The sequence below is a fragment of the Myotis daubentonii genome, chromosome 12 (assembly GCF_963259705.1).
Source record: "Myotis daubentonii chromosome 12, mMyoDau2.1, whole genome shotgun sequence".
NCBI lineage: Eukaryota > Metazoa > Chordata > Mammalia > Chiroptera > Vespertilionidae > Myotis > Myotis daubentonii.
In genome coordinates, this window is record NC_081851.1 from 66,356,160 (window position 1) to 66,374,366 (window position 18,207).

At 40.5% G+C, this 18,207-nt stretch overlaps 1 protein-coding gene and 1 non-coding gene across 3 annotated transcripts; both read right to left on the reverse strand.

Moving 5' to 3' along the window:
* Nucleotides 1-293: 293 nt before the first annotated feature.
* On the reverse strand, nt 294-17,977 carry YPEL5 (yippee like 5). 2 transcript variants are annotated; one of them, XM_059660248.1, is made up of 3 exons: nt 17,824-17,977; nt 3,640-3,804; nt 294-2,153 (listed from the first exon to the last, which is right to left on the reverse strand). In XM_059660248.1, exons 2-3 carry the CDS (start codon nt 3,778-3,780, stop codon nt 1,929-1,931), a joined length of 366 nt encoding a protein of 121 aa, XP_059516231.1. In that variant the 5' UTR covers nt 3,781-3,804; nt 17,824-17,977; the 3' UTR covers nt 294-1,928. The 2 variants fall into 2 exon arrangements, with proteins under 2 accessions (XP_059516231.1, XP_059516232.1); XM_059660249.1 differs by lacking the exon at nt 17,824-17,977 and adding an exon at nt 16,785-16,967.
* LOC132214143 (U6 spliceosomal RNA) lies at nt 5,510-5,616 on the reverse strand. Its single transcript, XR_009448220.1, has one exon. It is a non-coding gene; the product is annotated as a U6 spliceosomal RNA (small nuclear RNA).
* Nucleotides 17,978-18,207: the final 230 nt, after the last annotated feature.

The following is an 18,207-nucleotide window of genomic DNA, read 5'->3' on the forward strand; positions in this document are numbered from 1 at the left end:
TGTTGTGGTTATCTGCCTCAGTCACTTTAAAGTTAACCTAGCGATATGACTTTTTTTGTTGTTTTTGTAGTTGTCAGCATCTGAAGCAAAATAATCTCAGAAAAGTTAATACTGGTGAATTAAATATCCCAGGTGTAAATTAAGTAGAGTTAACTAAGCCACAATGCCACCTGGCGCCAACTGAAGCCAGCTATGGCCATTCAAAGATATGATGTATGTGTTCATAGATAAAACTAAGACAAGGTGATTACTAGACAAGGATCAGTGAAAAATAAGTAGCAGTATTGCACCAATGCAAGTCAAAATATACTTTATTATAACAGCAAATGCACACAGTGCTATAAGTAAGGCATGCTACTAGGAATCTGCATATAATCAAAGACCGGTATGAAATGAATGGGAATGAATCTTGTTTCTTAATGCTTGAAGATTTAGTCCACAGTGAAGGAAACACAGAATTTGTGTCCACTTATCTCAAATGCATTATATACCTACTAACCAGATTTCTATGCCTCTAACCAAGAGCCCAAAGGTAAGAGAAATTTAATCTTAACTGTACTGACAAGTTACGTCTAATATCAATGACAGACTTACTAATTGAGATAAATTACTCTTTAGACAAAGACCTATAAATTGGGCACTCAAACATCCATTCAAATTAGCCAATTTTAATGTCATTTACTCTACCAGAAACAAATACTAGATTACTAGAAATACTTTGAATAAAGAAACATTTACATGTTAATAGTTCATAATGTAAATTTTGGGCTAAGATTAACACCCTGAGTCAAATTTGATTCCCTTCCACTTGAAGGGACCAAGTACAGCTTCAATTTCAATAGCTGAGTTAGGAAAGAGTTGAGAAAATAATGCTTATGAGAGCTAGTCCTTTGATGAAACTATTAGGCTCTACAGACTTGTCAAAATCAAAGCAAAACTGAGGACAGGCTGAAATGCTTTGCAGAGTAGTATTTTTAGACAGGCTGCTTCATCTCCCCCTCTCTTTTAGAACAGATGCAGATGATATGCTTTCTGCATGAATGCACATTGACATTCTGTTCAACTGTTTTCTAAATACAATACTGTAGGGATTTAAACAGTATGCTTTAATTTAAACAAAGTAGTATCTCATAAGCAGTCAATTTAGCTTAAGAGTTGAAAAGAAACAGTAATATGAAAATGATCAAATATACTACTCTTTTAAAGAATGTTTTTTAAAAGCAACACAGGACCAAAAACATTCAACTATTACTTTATTTATATTACTATGCTTACGTTACATGGAAAGGACACCAAGCAGTTCTGCCCCATTTCAGGAAAAGTTTCCAATCAACACCAATTACGTGGTGACAAGTAACTAGGAATGGTGGCATCTTTGGGTCAAGACCGACAAGGAAGAATGGGCTCTGGTGCTATGGTTCATCTCCACAAGATTATGGCACAATGGCCAGCACAAGCCATACTAACACTGAACCTTTAGCGCTGGTCACAAATTCGGATCTCTTCTCTGAAGCTAGCAAATCAAGTGAAATAAAAAGAGTTTTAAAATAAAGCCCAAATACATTTAAAAACCATGCTCTTAACACATTTTCCTTTCAAAATTTACATAAAACACATTTTTCCACTCTAATAGCGCAGATTTTTTTCTCACATAGCCCACCATGTAGCTGCAGATAGATTATTCTGCCTCAAGATGTAAAAGTAGGGAAAAAAATTTAACAGCATCTGCATAATATTCTCTCTACATACTGTTGTTGGATGTAAAATAGAAAATTAAAAAAAAGAAAGAAAGGTTCCATCTTAAATTCTCATAACCTCTTGTTCCGCAGTTCATGAATCCGACTCTGTGCTAAGGTGACAGTGTATGTAAGTAGATTTTTGTTTTCAGTGAAGGAGACCTGGGAAAAGATGAAGTTCTCTCTTTTTCTTCAAGAGTTATCAGATGGTACATGCTCCTCAAAACCCTCACTCTCTCGAACTAGAGCACGTTCCAGGATCACACGGCCTTCCTTATAACGCTGGCTGTCTTCAGTGGCAAACTCATAGATCCATCCCAGTTTGCTATTGCAGTTTTTACAGCTCACATCTCGAACCATGTGGCGGCCAGTAAGCATGACCCGGTCTTGCACTTCACTGTACTGCAGGTTAACTACCTAAGAAACGTGAAAACAAAATTGCAAAAGCAAGTAAATTATTTGCCAAAAAGTACACAATACTTGGTTGGTGCAGTTAACAGCAAATTCAGAAAAGCAAACAGCAGTTACTTTATCAGACCTACAACACCCCTTCCCAAGAGCTATTTTTAGAAGCTGCTGGGACAGGTAAACATCTGGAATTGCACTGTACTGGACATCTAATGAGATCACACATTAATGTACTAGTCTAATCCACACTATAAATACTAGTTACATTTCTGAGTTGTACAGAAGAGTCCTTGACTTTGATACATAAATTGTAGGGTTGTGTCTAATTGTTATTATTCACTATTCAATCATGAGTGCAAAACAAGGCTACCAATGTAAAAGACCTAGTACACAACAGGTATTTTATTTAAAAGTTTACTGAATTTGTTTCTGAAAATACGTTTTATATACAGACTAGGATAAGCCTACTTTATATCATACATGACAACACACTGTTTTCAAGAGAGTTCAAAGAATCTGAGAAGAATTGCCAATGATTCTGAATATGCTATACTTTACTTTTCTGTAAAGGGCCAGATAATAAATATTTTTGGCTTTGAGGTCAATACATTCTTCATTGTATTTAGCCTGCTGTTGTGGCACAAAAGCAGCCATAGATAATACATAAATGAATGAGCATGGCTGAGCTTCATTAAACTTTATTTTTTTAAAAAAACACAGGAAGCTGGCCTGCCATGGTGTGCCAGCTCCTGCCCTATATCCAAATAAAGATCAAAGAGTATACACTACCAATTCTTTGAGAGAAAAACTTGTTTCTAAATTGAACAGAAGGGTGTCCATTGGGGAAGTTTAGATGACCTTCTAAGAGCAATGCATTTGTACTAGTTCTGTTCCTAGCCTAAAAGACTTGGAAATTCAACCTCACTAGTACACATTAGACTCCAGGAGGCAGATATCACATCAACTAATTTCAAAGCAAGTCCGAAATTGGAGAAGCAGATAGATTAGACAATTGTTTGTAAATGAGTAAACTTCCTGTTAGCAAACCTATGTAATAAACTAAATCATAATCAGAGGGATGACTGGTGAGCATAAATTAGAGCAAGGGAAGTTGGTTAGATGATTCTTATTCATTTGCATTGTCAAGCTATCTCCCTATAAAAATAAATCAGTGACAGGAATATGGGGATGTCTCAGCCCTTTCCTTCCATAGTCTATGAAGTCCCTACTAAATTCTTACACTAATGTTTTCTAAATGGAGACTACCCTTCTTATTATAACAGTCTTTCAACTTCCAATTTAAAAAATCATATTCTAGTAATACCTTCCTAAGGTCCACTCAAAGACAAGTTAGTGGGTAATAATTTCTACAGATTGCAGCTCTCATTCTTAAGCCTTCCTGGTATCTCCAAGTTCTGAGGAGTATTCTGGAACTACTGTCAAATATATCCACCACTTGACCCACTTAGGAAATGAAACGGATTTTCCCACAAACCTTGTTAAAAAGAAATGCTCTTCCAGTGGCACCTGTAAATCGAGTGGAGATGAGTTCTGAGCGGTTGGTCAGAATCGTATCGCAGTTTGCACAAGAAAACAGACGGGTACCACCAATATGATCAAGGAAAATTCTGCCCATTTTTATAGTTGAAGTTCTAAAAACCTAGGAGCAAATGGATAAGGACAATAAATGCATTATGATTTAAAAAAATTGTTAGTATCTACTTGGTGGGGGTCACAGGGAACCATTTATATATGTGATCTCTGTTTTATAATATTCAGTATGTGAAATAGCTGACCGAACAAAAGTATCCAAAGTTCATGCACTGAACCAAGAAATTGGCACATGCAATCTAAGAATATTTTAAAGAAAAAAAAAAAAAGAATATTTTAGAAGCAGTAAGCCAAGGAATTAAGCATGCTTAGGCAGAAAAAGAAAGGGTATCGCTTCTCTTTTGGTTGGTATGAAAAAAGAGTAAGAATGTGGAATATCAGAAATGGAATGATGAAAAGCACAGGTAGAGAAATGAGAAAAAAGGTTTAGCTCAAATGTTAAGTATACATTGTGAGTATGGGTAATTCGAGAAAAGACTTGTGCAACGTGAGTGACTTGATCAGATAAGAGTAGAAAAAGGGACAATCACAAAACAAGTGGGTTTCTGATCATCAAGTGTTATCTACAACAATATAGGGGTGATGGCACCAATATTATAGTAAAGTTTGAGTCCATGGAGCACTGTACTAGGTACTTCACTTATTTCAAAAACCGTCGCAAGTCTGTGAGGCTCTCACCCCTATTTTATAGATTATCCAAGGATATTATCTGGTCCTAGTTTACACAACTTTTAACAGAAAAATCATAACAAGAATGCAAATAACCCAACTCAAAGCCAAACTTATTCCATTACTGTACTTTGCCTCCTCTAAGAGGAGGGCACACAAGATGGTCTAAGCTTGGCCATAAGGCTAAAAAACAAGTACAGTGAAGGGAAAGATGAACCATTATAACATAACTTAGTTAATATATCATACTGGTTAAGTCACAGACATGATGAAACATGGGGGTGGGAGGAGAGAAAACTCTGAATCCAACTTAGATCTAGTCAAGACTATACTATAGCTTTCATTTAAAAAGTAATTTATTCCTGGGTGTAGTTGTTAGCTCTTGTGTTTTAAATATTGAATATTATACGTCTTTGAAATGGCATGCAGAATATAGTTGCCACTATGAAAAAGATTCCACTGTCATCTTAAATTTGGGGAAATTCCATTACAAATTTTAAAAAGTTCCATTTCTCTTTACACCTGTGAACTTCCTCAGCCATTGGAAGTTCTAATGCCATCTGAAATGCCATTATCACAAAGATCATTACGACTCCCATTAAACATTATAATATGGAAGTTTAATAAGGAATGGAAAACAAATGGTGGATATAAGTACAATTTATAACTGCCTCCTTTTTTTTTTTTTAATGTGTAGCCCATTAGTAAATGTGATTATTGATATACAATTTATAACTGGTAAAAGGAAAACCAGTCCACAAATAAGAATGTCTATTAATAAACCTTGGGTAAAACACTGAGACTTAAGACATGATAGGTAGTTTTCTATCTTTCTACAAAAGGACAATAGCTAAGATTTACTGCCTATTGTTTCAGCCCTTAATATGATAGCATTACTTTTTCCAGATGGTGCTTAAGAACACAATGCTGTTACAAAGTCACAGGCTGCAAATTTGAGGCTTGCAGGCTGAATTCATTTGGTGGTTTAGGGATAGAGCAATGAACACAACAGACAAATAACCCTTTTCTCACAAAACATATGTGGCCATGTTTTGTTTGGCCTACACAGTTTTATTCTTTAAAAAAGAAATATGGGATGCTTCACTAATTTGCATGTCATCCTTGCGTAGGGGCCATGCTAATCTTCCCTGTATCATTCCAATTTTAGTATATGTGCTACTGAAGCGAGCACCAGTTTTATTTTTAACACGTTAAGTGCCCAGCCTGTTTTGTCTTCCGATGAGTAGTGTCAGTCACCGGTGACTGACAGGGCACTTAATGTGTTAATAAAAAAAACAGTTGAGCTGCCACTTAAGATTTGAGAGATTTCATTAAAGAACCTGTTTTTTTGGTCTTTTTTTTTATTTTTTATAAAAAAACAATGGGGATACCTGGCAACATGGGCAAGTATTTATGTAGAGCAACAACTAACTAAAGTTGAGAGGTAGTTACAACTTTACATCTCTCACTGCATTTGCTCAATCTCCATCCTACATCACATAACACATTTAAGTTTAAGAATCTATCTGTATATATAAAACCCTAATATGCAAATACACTGAATGGCGGAACAATCGAACTGGTCACTATGATGTGCGCTGACCACCAGGAGGCGCCAGACCAAGGTGGGGCACCGGTCACTGTCATCAGGGCAAGCCTCTGGTGGTTACTGAAAATTCTTTGCTCCCTCGTGCCACCGTTCTGCCCGGTGCTTGCACCCGCTGCCAGTCCCAATCTCTCGGTGCTGTCAGTGGGGTGAATGGCAGGACCAGCGTTGTCAGTGGGGTGAGTGGCGGCTGCTGGCCCTGATCGCCCCTGTGGGCTTCTCTACCTCCCCCTGCTCCTGGGGGGTGATTGGGGGCAGCAGCTGCAGCTAGCACCCGCTGATGGTGCTGGCCCTGCCCACACCTGCTGCTGGCACCAGCCCCAATCACTCCACACTGTCAGCAGGTGCGAGTGGGGCTGGCACTGTCAGCGATTGGGAGAGGCGGCGGGACCAGGGCCCGCGGCGGGGGCACAGAGGATGGGTCGAGACCCACCCCTGTGTCCACCATAGCCTCGTGGCCCCCACAGTTCCTTTCAAAGTGCACACATTTGTGCACGGGGCCCCTAGTCTAGATAGAAATAAATCATTCATCAATCCTGTGAGTTGATTTTGGTCATGTTTCTTACTACTGATCCTTTACAGAAAATAACCAACAACAAGATTTTACAGTCTTACCTTTTAAGACATAGTCTTCATGTTATCATCATAATTAGCAAGTTAATATTAAAAAAGGGAAGTAAGGGGAGGCCAGACTTTGTAAGCATGTTTACCTGCAAAGTTTCACCAGGAAGCTACAGCTTCACACAGTATTATTCCTCCAAGGGGATTAACACCCCTCCCTTCCCCCATCCAGTACTGGACTGTTGGGGGAAGATAGGGGAGCACAGAAGTAAGGAAGATGTAGGGAAGGTGCTTGCCTGTCAGTCTAGCCAGGGGAATAATGGAACCCATCAGAAGTGTGCAAGATCTTGGAGAGTTAATTGGTTAGTTTGAAGAAGCTCCCAGTAAAAAAATCCCTCGAGTTCCCTGGATCTTGCTCTTGTTCTCTCTTGCTCTGTGACCTGCACTCACCTGCTCTCTCTCCATAGCAATGTGGACCCCACACACAATGGACTGCAGCTGGAAACACACGCTAAGCTAGCCAGATGCTAGATTGGACTGTACTAGTACTTTAATGTAAGAGCAGAAATTCTGGGCAGTGGCCTTTGTTCTAGCCCCAGTGAAGACAAAATTGGACTTTTTCCGTGACAAGATGGACAAAGGTGGGACCTTGAAGGGGAACCTCTTCATTTTTCATCATCAATAAAGATTTCTAACAGCAGCCATCCTCCCATGGTGGGGGGAGGGGGAGGGCGGACGGACTCGGAAATTCTTTTCCTCTGTCACTCAAGAACTCCAATTCCACCGATAACACTCAGATTCCATATTTCTCTGAACACTAGTATTTGTACAGTGATTTAGCTTCCAGCGTGGGTTTCTGGAACTTATTACTTTAAAGCTGATTACTTCAAACTAAAAATAAAAAAGCATGTTGTGATTTATTTCAACCATAATGCAGGAGAAACTAGATGTTTTTGAACTGACCATGGCTAATACAATGCTATTGTGGAAAATGTACTGGATTTCAAAATGAACTTTCCCTATGCCTTTTGCCTACAACATTCTACCTTTGGTTCAAAATTACAATATAGCTGTGATCATTTGCTACTGGATACAGGCAAACTCTTTATTCGTAAGTGGGGTAAACAGATTTAACATGCTTCCTTCTCCCTGCCTCAAATTCTGTCTATTTTTTACTCTTTTACCCAAGTATTTTTACTGTAGTCAATTATATGATTCATTACCAAAACCAAATATATCAGTGCAAAATCACCATTCCTAATTGTGGCCGCCATTTATATGTTTATATTTATTGGATATAACTGTAAAATGTAGTTTTCATAAGAAAACTGTTCTTATTTGCCAAAAGGGATAAGCTAAAATGCCATGGAATCTAGCAAAAGCAAGCAAACACCACTTGCTGTCAAAGCTCTTGAGAAGTAGGAAAACCTCTGTAGGGTCATTAGATTCCAAGTGTTAAGCCTTAGCTTTGCAGGGCTAGAAAGAACTTACTACTGACTTACACTATCCAAACTCTCAAGAGCAGCCATGGGCAAACTACAGCCTGCAGGCCGGATCCAGCCAGTTTGAAATGAATAAAACTAAAAAAAAAAAAAAAAAGACCGTACCCTTTTATGTAATGATGTTTACTTTGAATTTATATTAGTTCACACAAACACTCCATCCATGCTTTTGTTCCGGCCCTCTGGTCCAGTTTAAGAACCCATTGTGGCCCTCTAGTCAAAAAGTTTGCCCACCCCTGGTGTAGACACTAAATAATCATTAGGTCTAAGGAAGAGTTCAGCATATCATCCAGGTTCAGAGAGGTCTGATTAAGGTATTATGTCTTAAATAGTAAGTGGCATACTGATTGATGGCAGCCTCTTGAGCAGGGGTGGGCAAACTTTTTGACTCGAGGGCCACAATGGGTTCTTAAACTGGACTGGAGGGCCAGAACAAAAGCATGGATGGAGTGTTTGTGTGAACTAATATAAATTCAAAGTAAACATCATTACATAAAAGGGTACGGTCTTTTTTTTTTTTTTTTTTAGTTTTATTCATTGCAAACAGCAGGATCGGCCGGCCGTAGTTTGCCCAAGGCTAGTCTACACTGTATGGGACACTGCCTCTGGTACTTTACATACTTAACCTCGACAATTTCTAAAGTAGGTATTTATTACCTCCCTTTTGTAGAGGAATAAAGATTATATGACTGGTATCTGAACTACATCTTGCTCCATTTATCATGTACCCCTCCTGCCTCCATGGTGATCCTGTATTCCCTATCTTGGTTGATGGCAATTCCAATCACACACTCTCCTAAACTAGAAACCCTGGCAAATTCTTAGAAGAAATCACAAAATCGGCAATACCTCCTAAATCTCTTTTAGAGGTCTTACCTCCCTCTCCCTAGTCAATGTCTTAATTCAAATTCTCATCACTTCTAGATAAATGTCTTGTAGTTAGGGAGTGTGGAGTATATTATCAAATCCACCATACAATCACAGGTCCCATTTGTGCTAAATTAGATAGTGTTACAAAAAACATGGGCTCATATAGATTACAAACTTTGAAACTTTTTTTCTGACAGGACAGAATATAGCTGATTCGTTAAAACAAAACAAAATGCCATATTTTTAAAGGAATACATGCATACCATAAAATTAGCCACTGTATGTGTAAAACTGAATGGCTTTTAGTATATTTATAAAGTGTGCCATCAGCACCACAAACCAGCTTTAGAATTATTTCCATCACCTCCCCCAATTCCCACAAACCCTTCTGCAGTTAATTCCTCTTCCCATCTCTAGCCACAGCCAGCCACTGATCTACTTTCTGATTGTTTTACATTTAAAGTATTTCCCAAATATGCTAATCACCTTGCTTGGAGTCAGAACATTTCAAAATCTCTTCAACCACATGACTCTAAAACATCTTAAAAGTGACCTGCTTCTCTGTGTTGATTCTGGGGGCCATCTTAGTGTGTCCTTAAGTAATAAGATGCATGTTTTGATATCTGTTGGTGTTGAAGTTCAAGTTTATAACCAAAGTTAAAGCTTTAAGATGTTTTCTTCCTTCTCAACTTTCAAGAAAACCCAGTAATTTAATAATCTGAATTTCTGTAACTACCATTCCCAGATAATTTTATAAATAAGGCCTCTTTGATATTAGCTTTTCTTAGTTCCAGGTTACTAAAATCCCTAAAAGGTTGAAATAAGAGAAGTACCAAACTTGATTGTTTAGCTGGGAGCCTATTATCAGTTTATTTGAAATTATTGGAAACAGTGAGGGGCCAGGTTGAAAATATAAGTGAAATTCATGATATACAGATCATTATTTTAGTTACTAGAGGCCTTGTGCACAACATTCATGCACTGGGGGGACAGGGGACCCCTCAGCCTGGCCTGAGCCCTCTAGCAATCCAGGATCCCTCAGACACCCCCCCCCCCCCCAGGAGTCCTTGGAGCACTGCCACGGAAGTAGGAGAGGCTCCCACCACCACCAATGCACTCGCCAACCGTGAGCCCGGCTTCTGGCTGAGCAGCACTCCCCCTGTGGGAGCACACTGACCACCAGGGGGTAACTCCTGAATTGAGCATCTGCCCCGTGGTAGTCGGTGTGTGTCATAGCGACTGGTCACTCCACCATTTAGTCAATTTGCATATTAGCCTTTTATATTACTAGTATATATGATTTCCTCCCCCTTCAACAAATAGCACATTTACAACCTAGAATTTTCAATTACTATTTTAATAGGAGACTCTGGGGAAGTGATCACATTTTAGGACCTCTCCCTTTTTATTTAACTTTTTAGAAATTTACAGGATTTATAGAATCTATTTTTTAAAAGGGGGGAGGGGACTTCTCTTTCAGAAATCCATGAGTCCTAGCTGGTCTGACTCAGTAAATAGAGTGTCAGCCTGTGGACTTAAGGGTCCCAGGTTCGATTCCTGTCAAGGGCACATGCCCGGGTTCTGGCTCAAGGCAACCAAACCATGAATCTCTCTTATCATTGATGTTTCAATTTCTGTCTCCCTCTCCCTTCCTCTCTGAAATCAATAAAAATATAGAAACTAAACTGTTTAGAAATCCATGACAGTGTCCAGGAATGTAGTTTGAATCCAAAACAATAAAACAATTTTCTAAAAAGACTATTTTTAAATTGAGATTTAAATTTTTAGAGCAATTACAGGTTCAGAGCAAATTAGGGTAGGTTTCCTATATATCTCCTGCTCCACACATGCATAGTCTCCCTCATTATCAATATCCCCCACCAGAATGGTCCATCTGTTATAATGAACCTACACCAAGCATGTCAAACTCAAAGATAACATAGGCCAAATAAACAAGGTTTAAGTTTATGTGGGCCGCAAAAAAACCCCAAAAACTTCAATTTTGATAGAAACATAGGTTTATTTCAATAGACATGCTGAATACAAAGAACTTAAATGAGTAATTAATTGTTCACATAAAATAGAACATTTTAATAAAAATTAGTATTTTTTCTTGAACATTAACTTACCAGACACTGAATAACTGCATAAATAAGTATAACACAAATAAACCTATCTTGTCCTCTGAAAGCGAAATATTTCCTGTTGCGCACAACAAACAAGTCAGTACAAGACTAATGATGTGGCAATCGGCTGCTAATATTCGCTGCTAGTTATTAGTGGAGAGAAATGGTGCGAACGTTGTAGTTTCTTATTAATTATGTATAACAGGATATTGTAAAAATTAGGTTACGAAATTTTAATTAAAACGGTATGTTTCTTACATACTGTTATATTGGCTGGGCCGCAAAAATATTTGTGGTGGGCTGTGAGTTTGACATCTCGGGCTATATCCTAGGCAGCATTTGGTGGTGTGTGTTCTGGATTTTGACCATTCTATTGGGTGTGTAGTGGTATCTCATTTTTGTTTTAATTCACATTTCCATGATTACATATAATGTGGGGCATCTTTTCACATGCTGCTTGCCATGTCTTTGGTGAGATTTCTGTCAAAGTCTTTGGCCCATTTTTTAAACAGGTTTTCTTGTTTTTCGTTGTGGTTTTTTTTATGTTTTAGACAGTAGTCCTTTATAAGATATGCCTTTTGCAAATATTTTCTCCAAGTCTGTGGCCTGTCTTCTCATTTTCTTGACGTTGTCTTTCACAGAGCAGTTTTAAATTTTAATAAACTTAAGCTTACCAATTATTTATTTCATGGATCATGCCACTGGTGTTACATTTAAAGTCACTGCTGTACCCATGACCATGTAGGTTTTCTCTTATGTTCTAGTTTTTTAGTTTTGCTTTTTTCATTTAGTCCCATGATCCATTTTGAATTTTTTTTTGAAGGGGGTGTAAGGTGTTTGTCTAGATTCAATTTTTTTGCACATGGATGTACAGTTGTCCCACACCACTTAGTAAAAAGGCTATCTTTGCTCCACTGTATTGCCCTGCTTCTCTGTCAAAGATCAGATTACCATATTTCTATGGGCCTATTTCTGGGCTATTCTGTCCCACTGATCTATTTGTCTTATTCTTTTGCTAATACCACATAATCTTGATCACTATCACTTTATAGCAAGTCTACAAGTCAGGTAGTGTCAAGTCTTCCTACTTTATTCTTCTTCAATACTGCGTTGTCTACGCTTGAGTCTTTTGCCTCTCTATAGAAATTTTAGAAGCAGTTTGTTCATATTCACAAGGTAACTTGTTGGGATTTTGATTAGGACTGCATTGAATCTACAGATCAAGTTAGGAAAAACTGACATCTTGACAACATTGATTCTTCATATCCATGAACATGAAATCTCTCTCCATTTATTTAGTTCTTGATTTCATTAGAGTTTTATACTTTTCCTCATAAAGATCTTGTATACATTTTGTGAGATTTATACTTAAATATTTCATTTTTTTGGATATCTTTTCATTGCAAATTCCACTTTCATTAGTGGTATTAATACATACACATACACACACACACACACACACACACACAAATTAAGTATTACGGTAGCTTATTCTTTGGTCTGGCTCATTGCTAAATAATTTCCTTAAAAGCAGGGGTCAGCAAATTAAGGTCTGTGGGCAAAATGCAGCTCACCACTTGTTTCTGTATGGCCCATAAGCTAAGAATTTTACACTTTTAAATGGTAGGGGAGAAAAATCAAAAGAAGACTATTCTGTGACACATGAAAATTACATGAAATTCAATTTCCAGTGTCTTAAACAAAGTTTTATTGGGACACAAACACCTGCATATTTATTTATAATCGGCTGCTTTCTCACTTCAATGGCAGAGTTTGAGTAGTTGCAACTGAAACCCTATGGTTTACAAAGATTACAATATTCACTACCTAGCCATTAACAGAAAGTATACCCAAAACCCCTGCTTAACCTTTTGCGGTCATATTAAATTTGGACATGGGTGTCGTACTGGTCAGAATTAATTTCCATTGAAAGAGCAGTGATACATAACATGCAAGATTATGAAGGATAAACAAGATTTATTAATTCTTTTTTGGAACTACATCACTACTAGTAGAATCACTACAAACGTTATCATTTTCTACGTCAGAGTCAGTATTCAAGGTGCCAAAATAAAACTCTTCATCGTTACTTTCAGATTCGCAGTACACTTCCTTCGGTAACTTTCTTTTTGCCATTTTGGAGTATTATTTTGAAATATCTTAACAAGTGAGAATGCCTAATTACACTTAAACGTAATTTGTAAAGCTTTATTTGAAATTCTGCGAAGTATCTCCGAAGTTTGTCGATTTCTTCACTCTCAAAAGGCAACTGACTCGCCACGGTGTTTTGCATGGCGAGTGTGGAACGACCGCGTTTGTTTATATTGAGTTTCGATATCTCCGATTTGTCGGGGCAATGTTTTGGTTCGTGACAAGGTCGCTTAGACACTTAAGAGCTTTCAGAGAAATTATGAACTGATACATGAATGAACAGAGTTAAGATTCGTACGGTTCCTGGCTATGGTGGCTGAGAGCAGACATATGACCGGAACAGTAAAAAAGCTTTGGTGGCTGAGAGTAGACAAACGACTGCAAAGGGTTAAAAATCTGTTCAGACAGTGAAAGAGCCTTTCATTTAGAAAGCAGGCAGTCTTTCTCAGACAAAGTAAATTTGGTTAGCATTCAGGTTCAAGGATCAATGTAAGTATTTGAGAAGGTCAATTTAATCCTGCTCCCTTTTTTTTAATGGTTTTTACTAGCTAAAATCTTTAATTTTCTGTAATCAGTTCAGCATGCTGAAGATCAACTATAAAAAGATTATAAAAATAGATAATATATACCCAGCTTCTGCCTTACTCTCTCCTCACCCCCAGGATTTAAACAATATAGCTCAGATAGTTGAACTCTTGAGTTAGACTGCCCGAGTTCAAATCTCAGTTCTGTGCCTTAAAAGCTGTGTAAACTTTGGGGATTGTATCTTTCCCTTCCTCACCTGTAAAATGGAATTGTAGTATCCACCTGAGTTGTGAGAATTGGAGAGATAATACACTCTTAGAACAGTGCCTGGCACAAAGTAAATGTTAAATAAAGGTTCATCTAGTAAAATAGATTACCTTCTTCACCATTCCACTTCCCTCTGCTATTACAGATCAAGAAAGCAAGGCTCAGAAACAATATAAAACAAATAACAATTGACTAGCTTCACCTCCTGTTAATTACTGAAAAGCTAAGTGACCAGGTGACAGAAATTACAAGGAGGGAAGTTAGATGCTTTTTGAAGCATCTCAAATTATTAGTGTCACAGTGCTAGGTCTTAAAATAGGTACTTGCCTCCCTGTAATTAATAATCCAATTTGGATTCAACTCTGGCAAGTAGAATACCCTAAGGGAGGCAGCACATACCAGCCCTAAAAATACCAAGAAGAATAGTAGGTGTTGATTTGCATCTCTAAGGAACTACTTCACAGATAGACTTTCCAAAGACCACAGAAAACACAAACCACCAGAACTGAGACCAGAAGGTGGTGGTGGGCAAAGGTAGGATACGAGCCTCACCGGCAGGAAACCTAGTACAGAAAGGGTTAAAGGAATCTGCCATTCAGGAGAGCTTGTTTTGCAAAAGGTTCAGCTAAAATGGAAACATGAAGCAGCATGCTTGTATTTCTGGTTTTGAGTCTCTCCAAAACGAAGAAAGGAACAAAACCCAAGGAACTTTTAACAGTGCTGGGTTGATTACTATAATTAACATTTAATGTTATTGTAATCTCATTAATTATTTTCATAGTGATTTGTAACCAAATTCTATTGAAAAGCTACAAAGGAAAATAACAAATTGAGTTTTATCCACAAACCAATTTTCCGATTTTTGTACAAAATACTCACCAAGCCAAGGTTTCGGTTACACAAGAAAGCTGTGCTTTCTTTTTCGTTAATTCTTTTGCAATACCTGACCAGTTTCCTTTGCTATGTTAAATGATTTTCTGGTGGTGGAATCAGGTCTCCATTTGACTGTAACTTTTATATTTTTGTTCTGTATCCTCAAATAATGTATTTGTTGTTGTTAAATGTTTTTCAAGTTTACTGTATTTCTATAACACTTTTTGTTTAGTCATCACTAGAAAATAAGACTAGTCATGTAACTCAGTGAGTCATCTAAACAATCCAAGTTGGTAACCTCCCCAGTCTTTTGCCAAGACAAATTCAAAATCTCTAATTTGTTGAGATGCAATACTATGAGTCAAACAGTCTCACACTGAATAGACTGGAGTATAATTTAACTACCTGGTTTCCTGATACAGGTGTCAAATGGCAAGTTCATGTCACAGCTAAGATCAGTTCCTACTTTACCCAGACATTACTACACAGGATTACCAGAGAAACTGGTATTGATTTATACCGTCACTTAGATACTTTATAACTGAAAATGGCATTCTGGGCACAAATATACTTAGGACTATCTTCACAACTCATGATTATATTTAGGACTAGCTTCATGTCTCATGGACTGTTTTTTTTGCAGGCTGGTAGCTAAAGCTCTTCTTTTAGTTTTAATTTTGGCCTTATTTCCTTCTCCCTTTTATTGCTTCTAAACGTTTTATTCTCTTCTACCACTTAAGTAGAGCATAAGAAAAGGCAAATAAGTCTAGGGGTAAATCCTCAATGACCTAACCAGATATTATTTTAGTAAAACCCACATGGATTTTACTAATCTTTTTAGGAAAGTTGTTAAAATCTAATTCACTTCAGTGCCCTTGTATAGAGTTAAATAATTTACTCGTCATCTCCCTCTCCTACAGATAAGATAGTTCCTAGAGATAATCATTAAAAAACAAAAAGTCAACTAGTAGGCCTGTATTGGGCACTGAGCTGGGTGAGGACACCCTCTAAAAAGGTAGACATCAATCCTTTCCAAGGAGCTATATAGTCTAGCTGGTGTTCCAGTGTATACCCATAAAAATAATGGGATATTTGGAAAATATTTTGTGTGCCAACTTGCACAAGCTTCACCTTCTCTGTACAATTATTTGTACATGCTCTAAGCCTTTGTTTTTGCTCCTAGGCCTCTGTTTGCTAATAGAACCCAAAGCCTCTTCATCTTCTAGCTCTAATCAATACCAATCAATACCAATCCACTTCAGAACACTTCCAAATTCACCTTACTTCATCGCTCACTGCCCTATTTTTGATCTCTCATAACACTCATTTCATAACTAATATTTAACTTTGCATTGTTACTCAACTGCCATCTGCCTACGACTCTTCACTAAATTGTTAGCTGTAAGAGAAACAATTCTAAATTTTTTTTTTGCAATTTCCTTCTTACCTAACACAGCACAAGTATGCAATAAACTTTTAGGAAAAGAATACACCAAGACACTTCACATCTGGCATAAATATGTACCCTGTGTTGGAAAGCAGCTGAAACACTTCCTATGTGGCTGTGCAAAAAAATAGCCAATATCCTATTACCCCGCGACTTCACCAGCAAGTCTAATTTTCTAAAAAAAAAACCACTAAGGTTAGCCTGAGGTTACTTCAGGTTTTCCACCTGTCAAGGAAACCTGGAATAAAAATCCTCAGGTTACCAACAGGGTTCTGTTAACAGAAAAAAAAATTAAAAATAAATGAGCTGTACACGCTCCAGCCTCTCCCTCGGAGGGAGGGAGGATTGATAGGCGGCGTGAGGATTAAACAGATCTTTGCAGCAGTCCAGGTTCCAACTCCTGCTGCTCACAGTCCTCCCGGCCCCACCTACCTAACAGGAGTGGAGAATGGAGGGGCTGCAAGAGCGCGCCGACCTCCTGGCAGCGAGGAGGAAGGGCGCGCGGGGCGGCCGCGGGACCCGGACGCGGAGGCCGAGTTCTTCGGGCCCGTGGCCGCCCAGGCCCCGCCAGCTCAGCGCTGCCCGCAGCCCCGGCTGGGCCCAGCTGATTGCGGGCACGTGACGCCGCCGGCCAATAGGGAGGGGCCGGGGCGCGGGGCCTTCCGCGGAACAACAAACACCCGTCCCCACAGCTGAGCGGGCGGCGGCGCGGGGCCCTGCCGCGCCCCCCGGCCGTCCCACAGCCACACCGCGCCCGCGGGGGCTTCTCCCCTCCGCTCAGCCGGGGGGCAGACGCCCACCCCGCGGGGCGGGAAACAAAAGCCAACGGCGCCCTCGGCCCGCGGCAACACCAGTCGGCCGCGGACGTGGTCCTCTCTAAGGACAGGCCTCGCCGGGCGTCCTCACGGCCCTGCCACTCGGAGCCGAGTTCGCACTTCACTCCGGGGACAGGGGCGCGGCGAGGCGGCAGACCTCCCGCCTACCACCGCGGCGCCGAGCCCGCGGCGCGCCCCCGATACTGCGGCGGGGTCGCGGCCCGTGGGGGCGGGGCAGCCGAGAGGGGGGAAATCGCCGGCCAAAGTGCCCAGGAGGAGACGCGGGAGGCCTCGGCCGCGGCCGGCAGGGACTCCGAGGCGGCGCCGGGGGGGAATGGCTGGAACCGGAGGGCGGACGCCGAGCTGAGGGTCGCGGCCGTGACGGTCGCGCTGGTCGTCCCGGCTGCGCGGCGGGGGCGGGCCGACGGCAGCTGCGGCGCCTGGGCCTCACAAAGAAGAAACAGCTCAGTTCGCCGGCCCGCAGCCCCGTTGGCCGGGGGCCGCCCTTCATGGCCCGGGGCGGCTCGCTGGGACCCTAGGGGTAGCGCGACGAGGAAGAGGTACTTCCTGCCTGGGCCCCCACCCCGGGCTGATTCGAAGCCGCCGACCTAGGTGGCTCCCCGGAGGGCCCCGAGCCCAGCCCCCGCCAGTCTTACCCCGAGCGGCTGTGAGTTCCGCGGCTGCCTGCGGCCCTTCCTCCTCAGGATGAAGCCCCTCGGCCTCCCTAGTCTCTAGGTTTAGTCAGGCCCGGGCCTTGGCCCCGCCTCTCCCTGGTTGGGCCTCGGTGTCAATCACCCGGAGTAACTCCGCCCCTCAAACAGTCGGTTGTCCCGATTGGCCCAGAACGTCCTTCATTTCTAGGCCCTGCCTCCTCCCTAGGACCCAGCCCCTTCCGCTGGGCCACGCCCCTTCTCTGGTTCACCCAACCCCCTTCTCCAGCTCCCCTCCGCGGCGATGCCAACCCCTCGCAGAAGCTTCAGACTCCGGGCAAGCTCCCGGCAGCTCGCCCCGCCCCTGACCCGACACCTTGGACTCGTACA

Coding starts and splice junctions, on each gene's coding strand:
- YPEL5 (XM_059660248.1), bottom strand. CDS start 3,780: ATGGGCAGAATTTTCCTTGATCATATTGGTGGTACCCGTCTGTTTTCT. Junction 2,154..3,639: donor GAGCATTTCTTTTTAACAAG/GTTTGTGGGAAA, acceptor CACGTTTCTTAG/GTAGTTAACCTGCAGTACAG.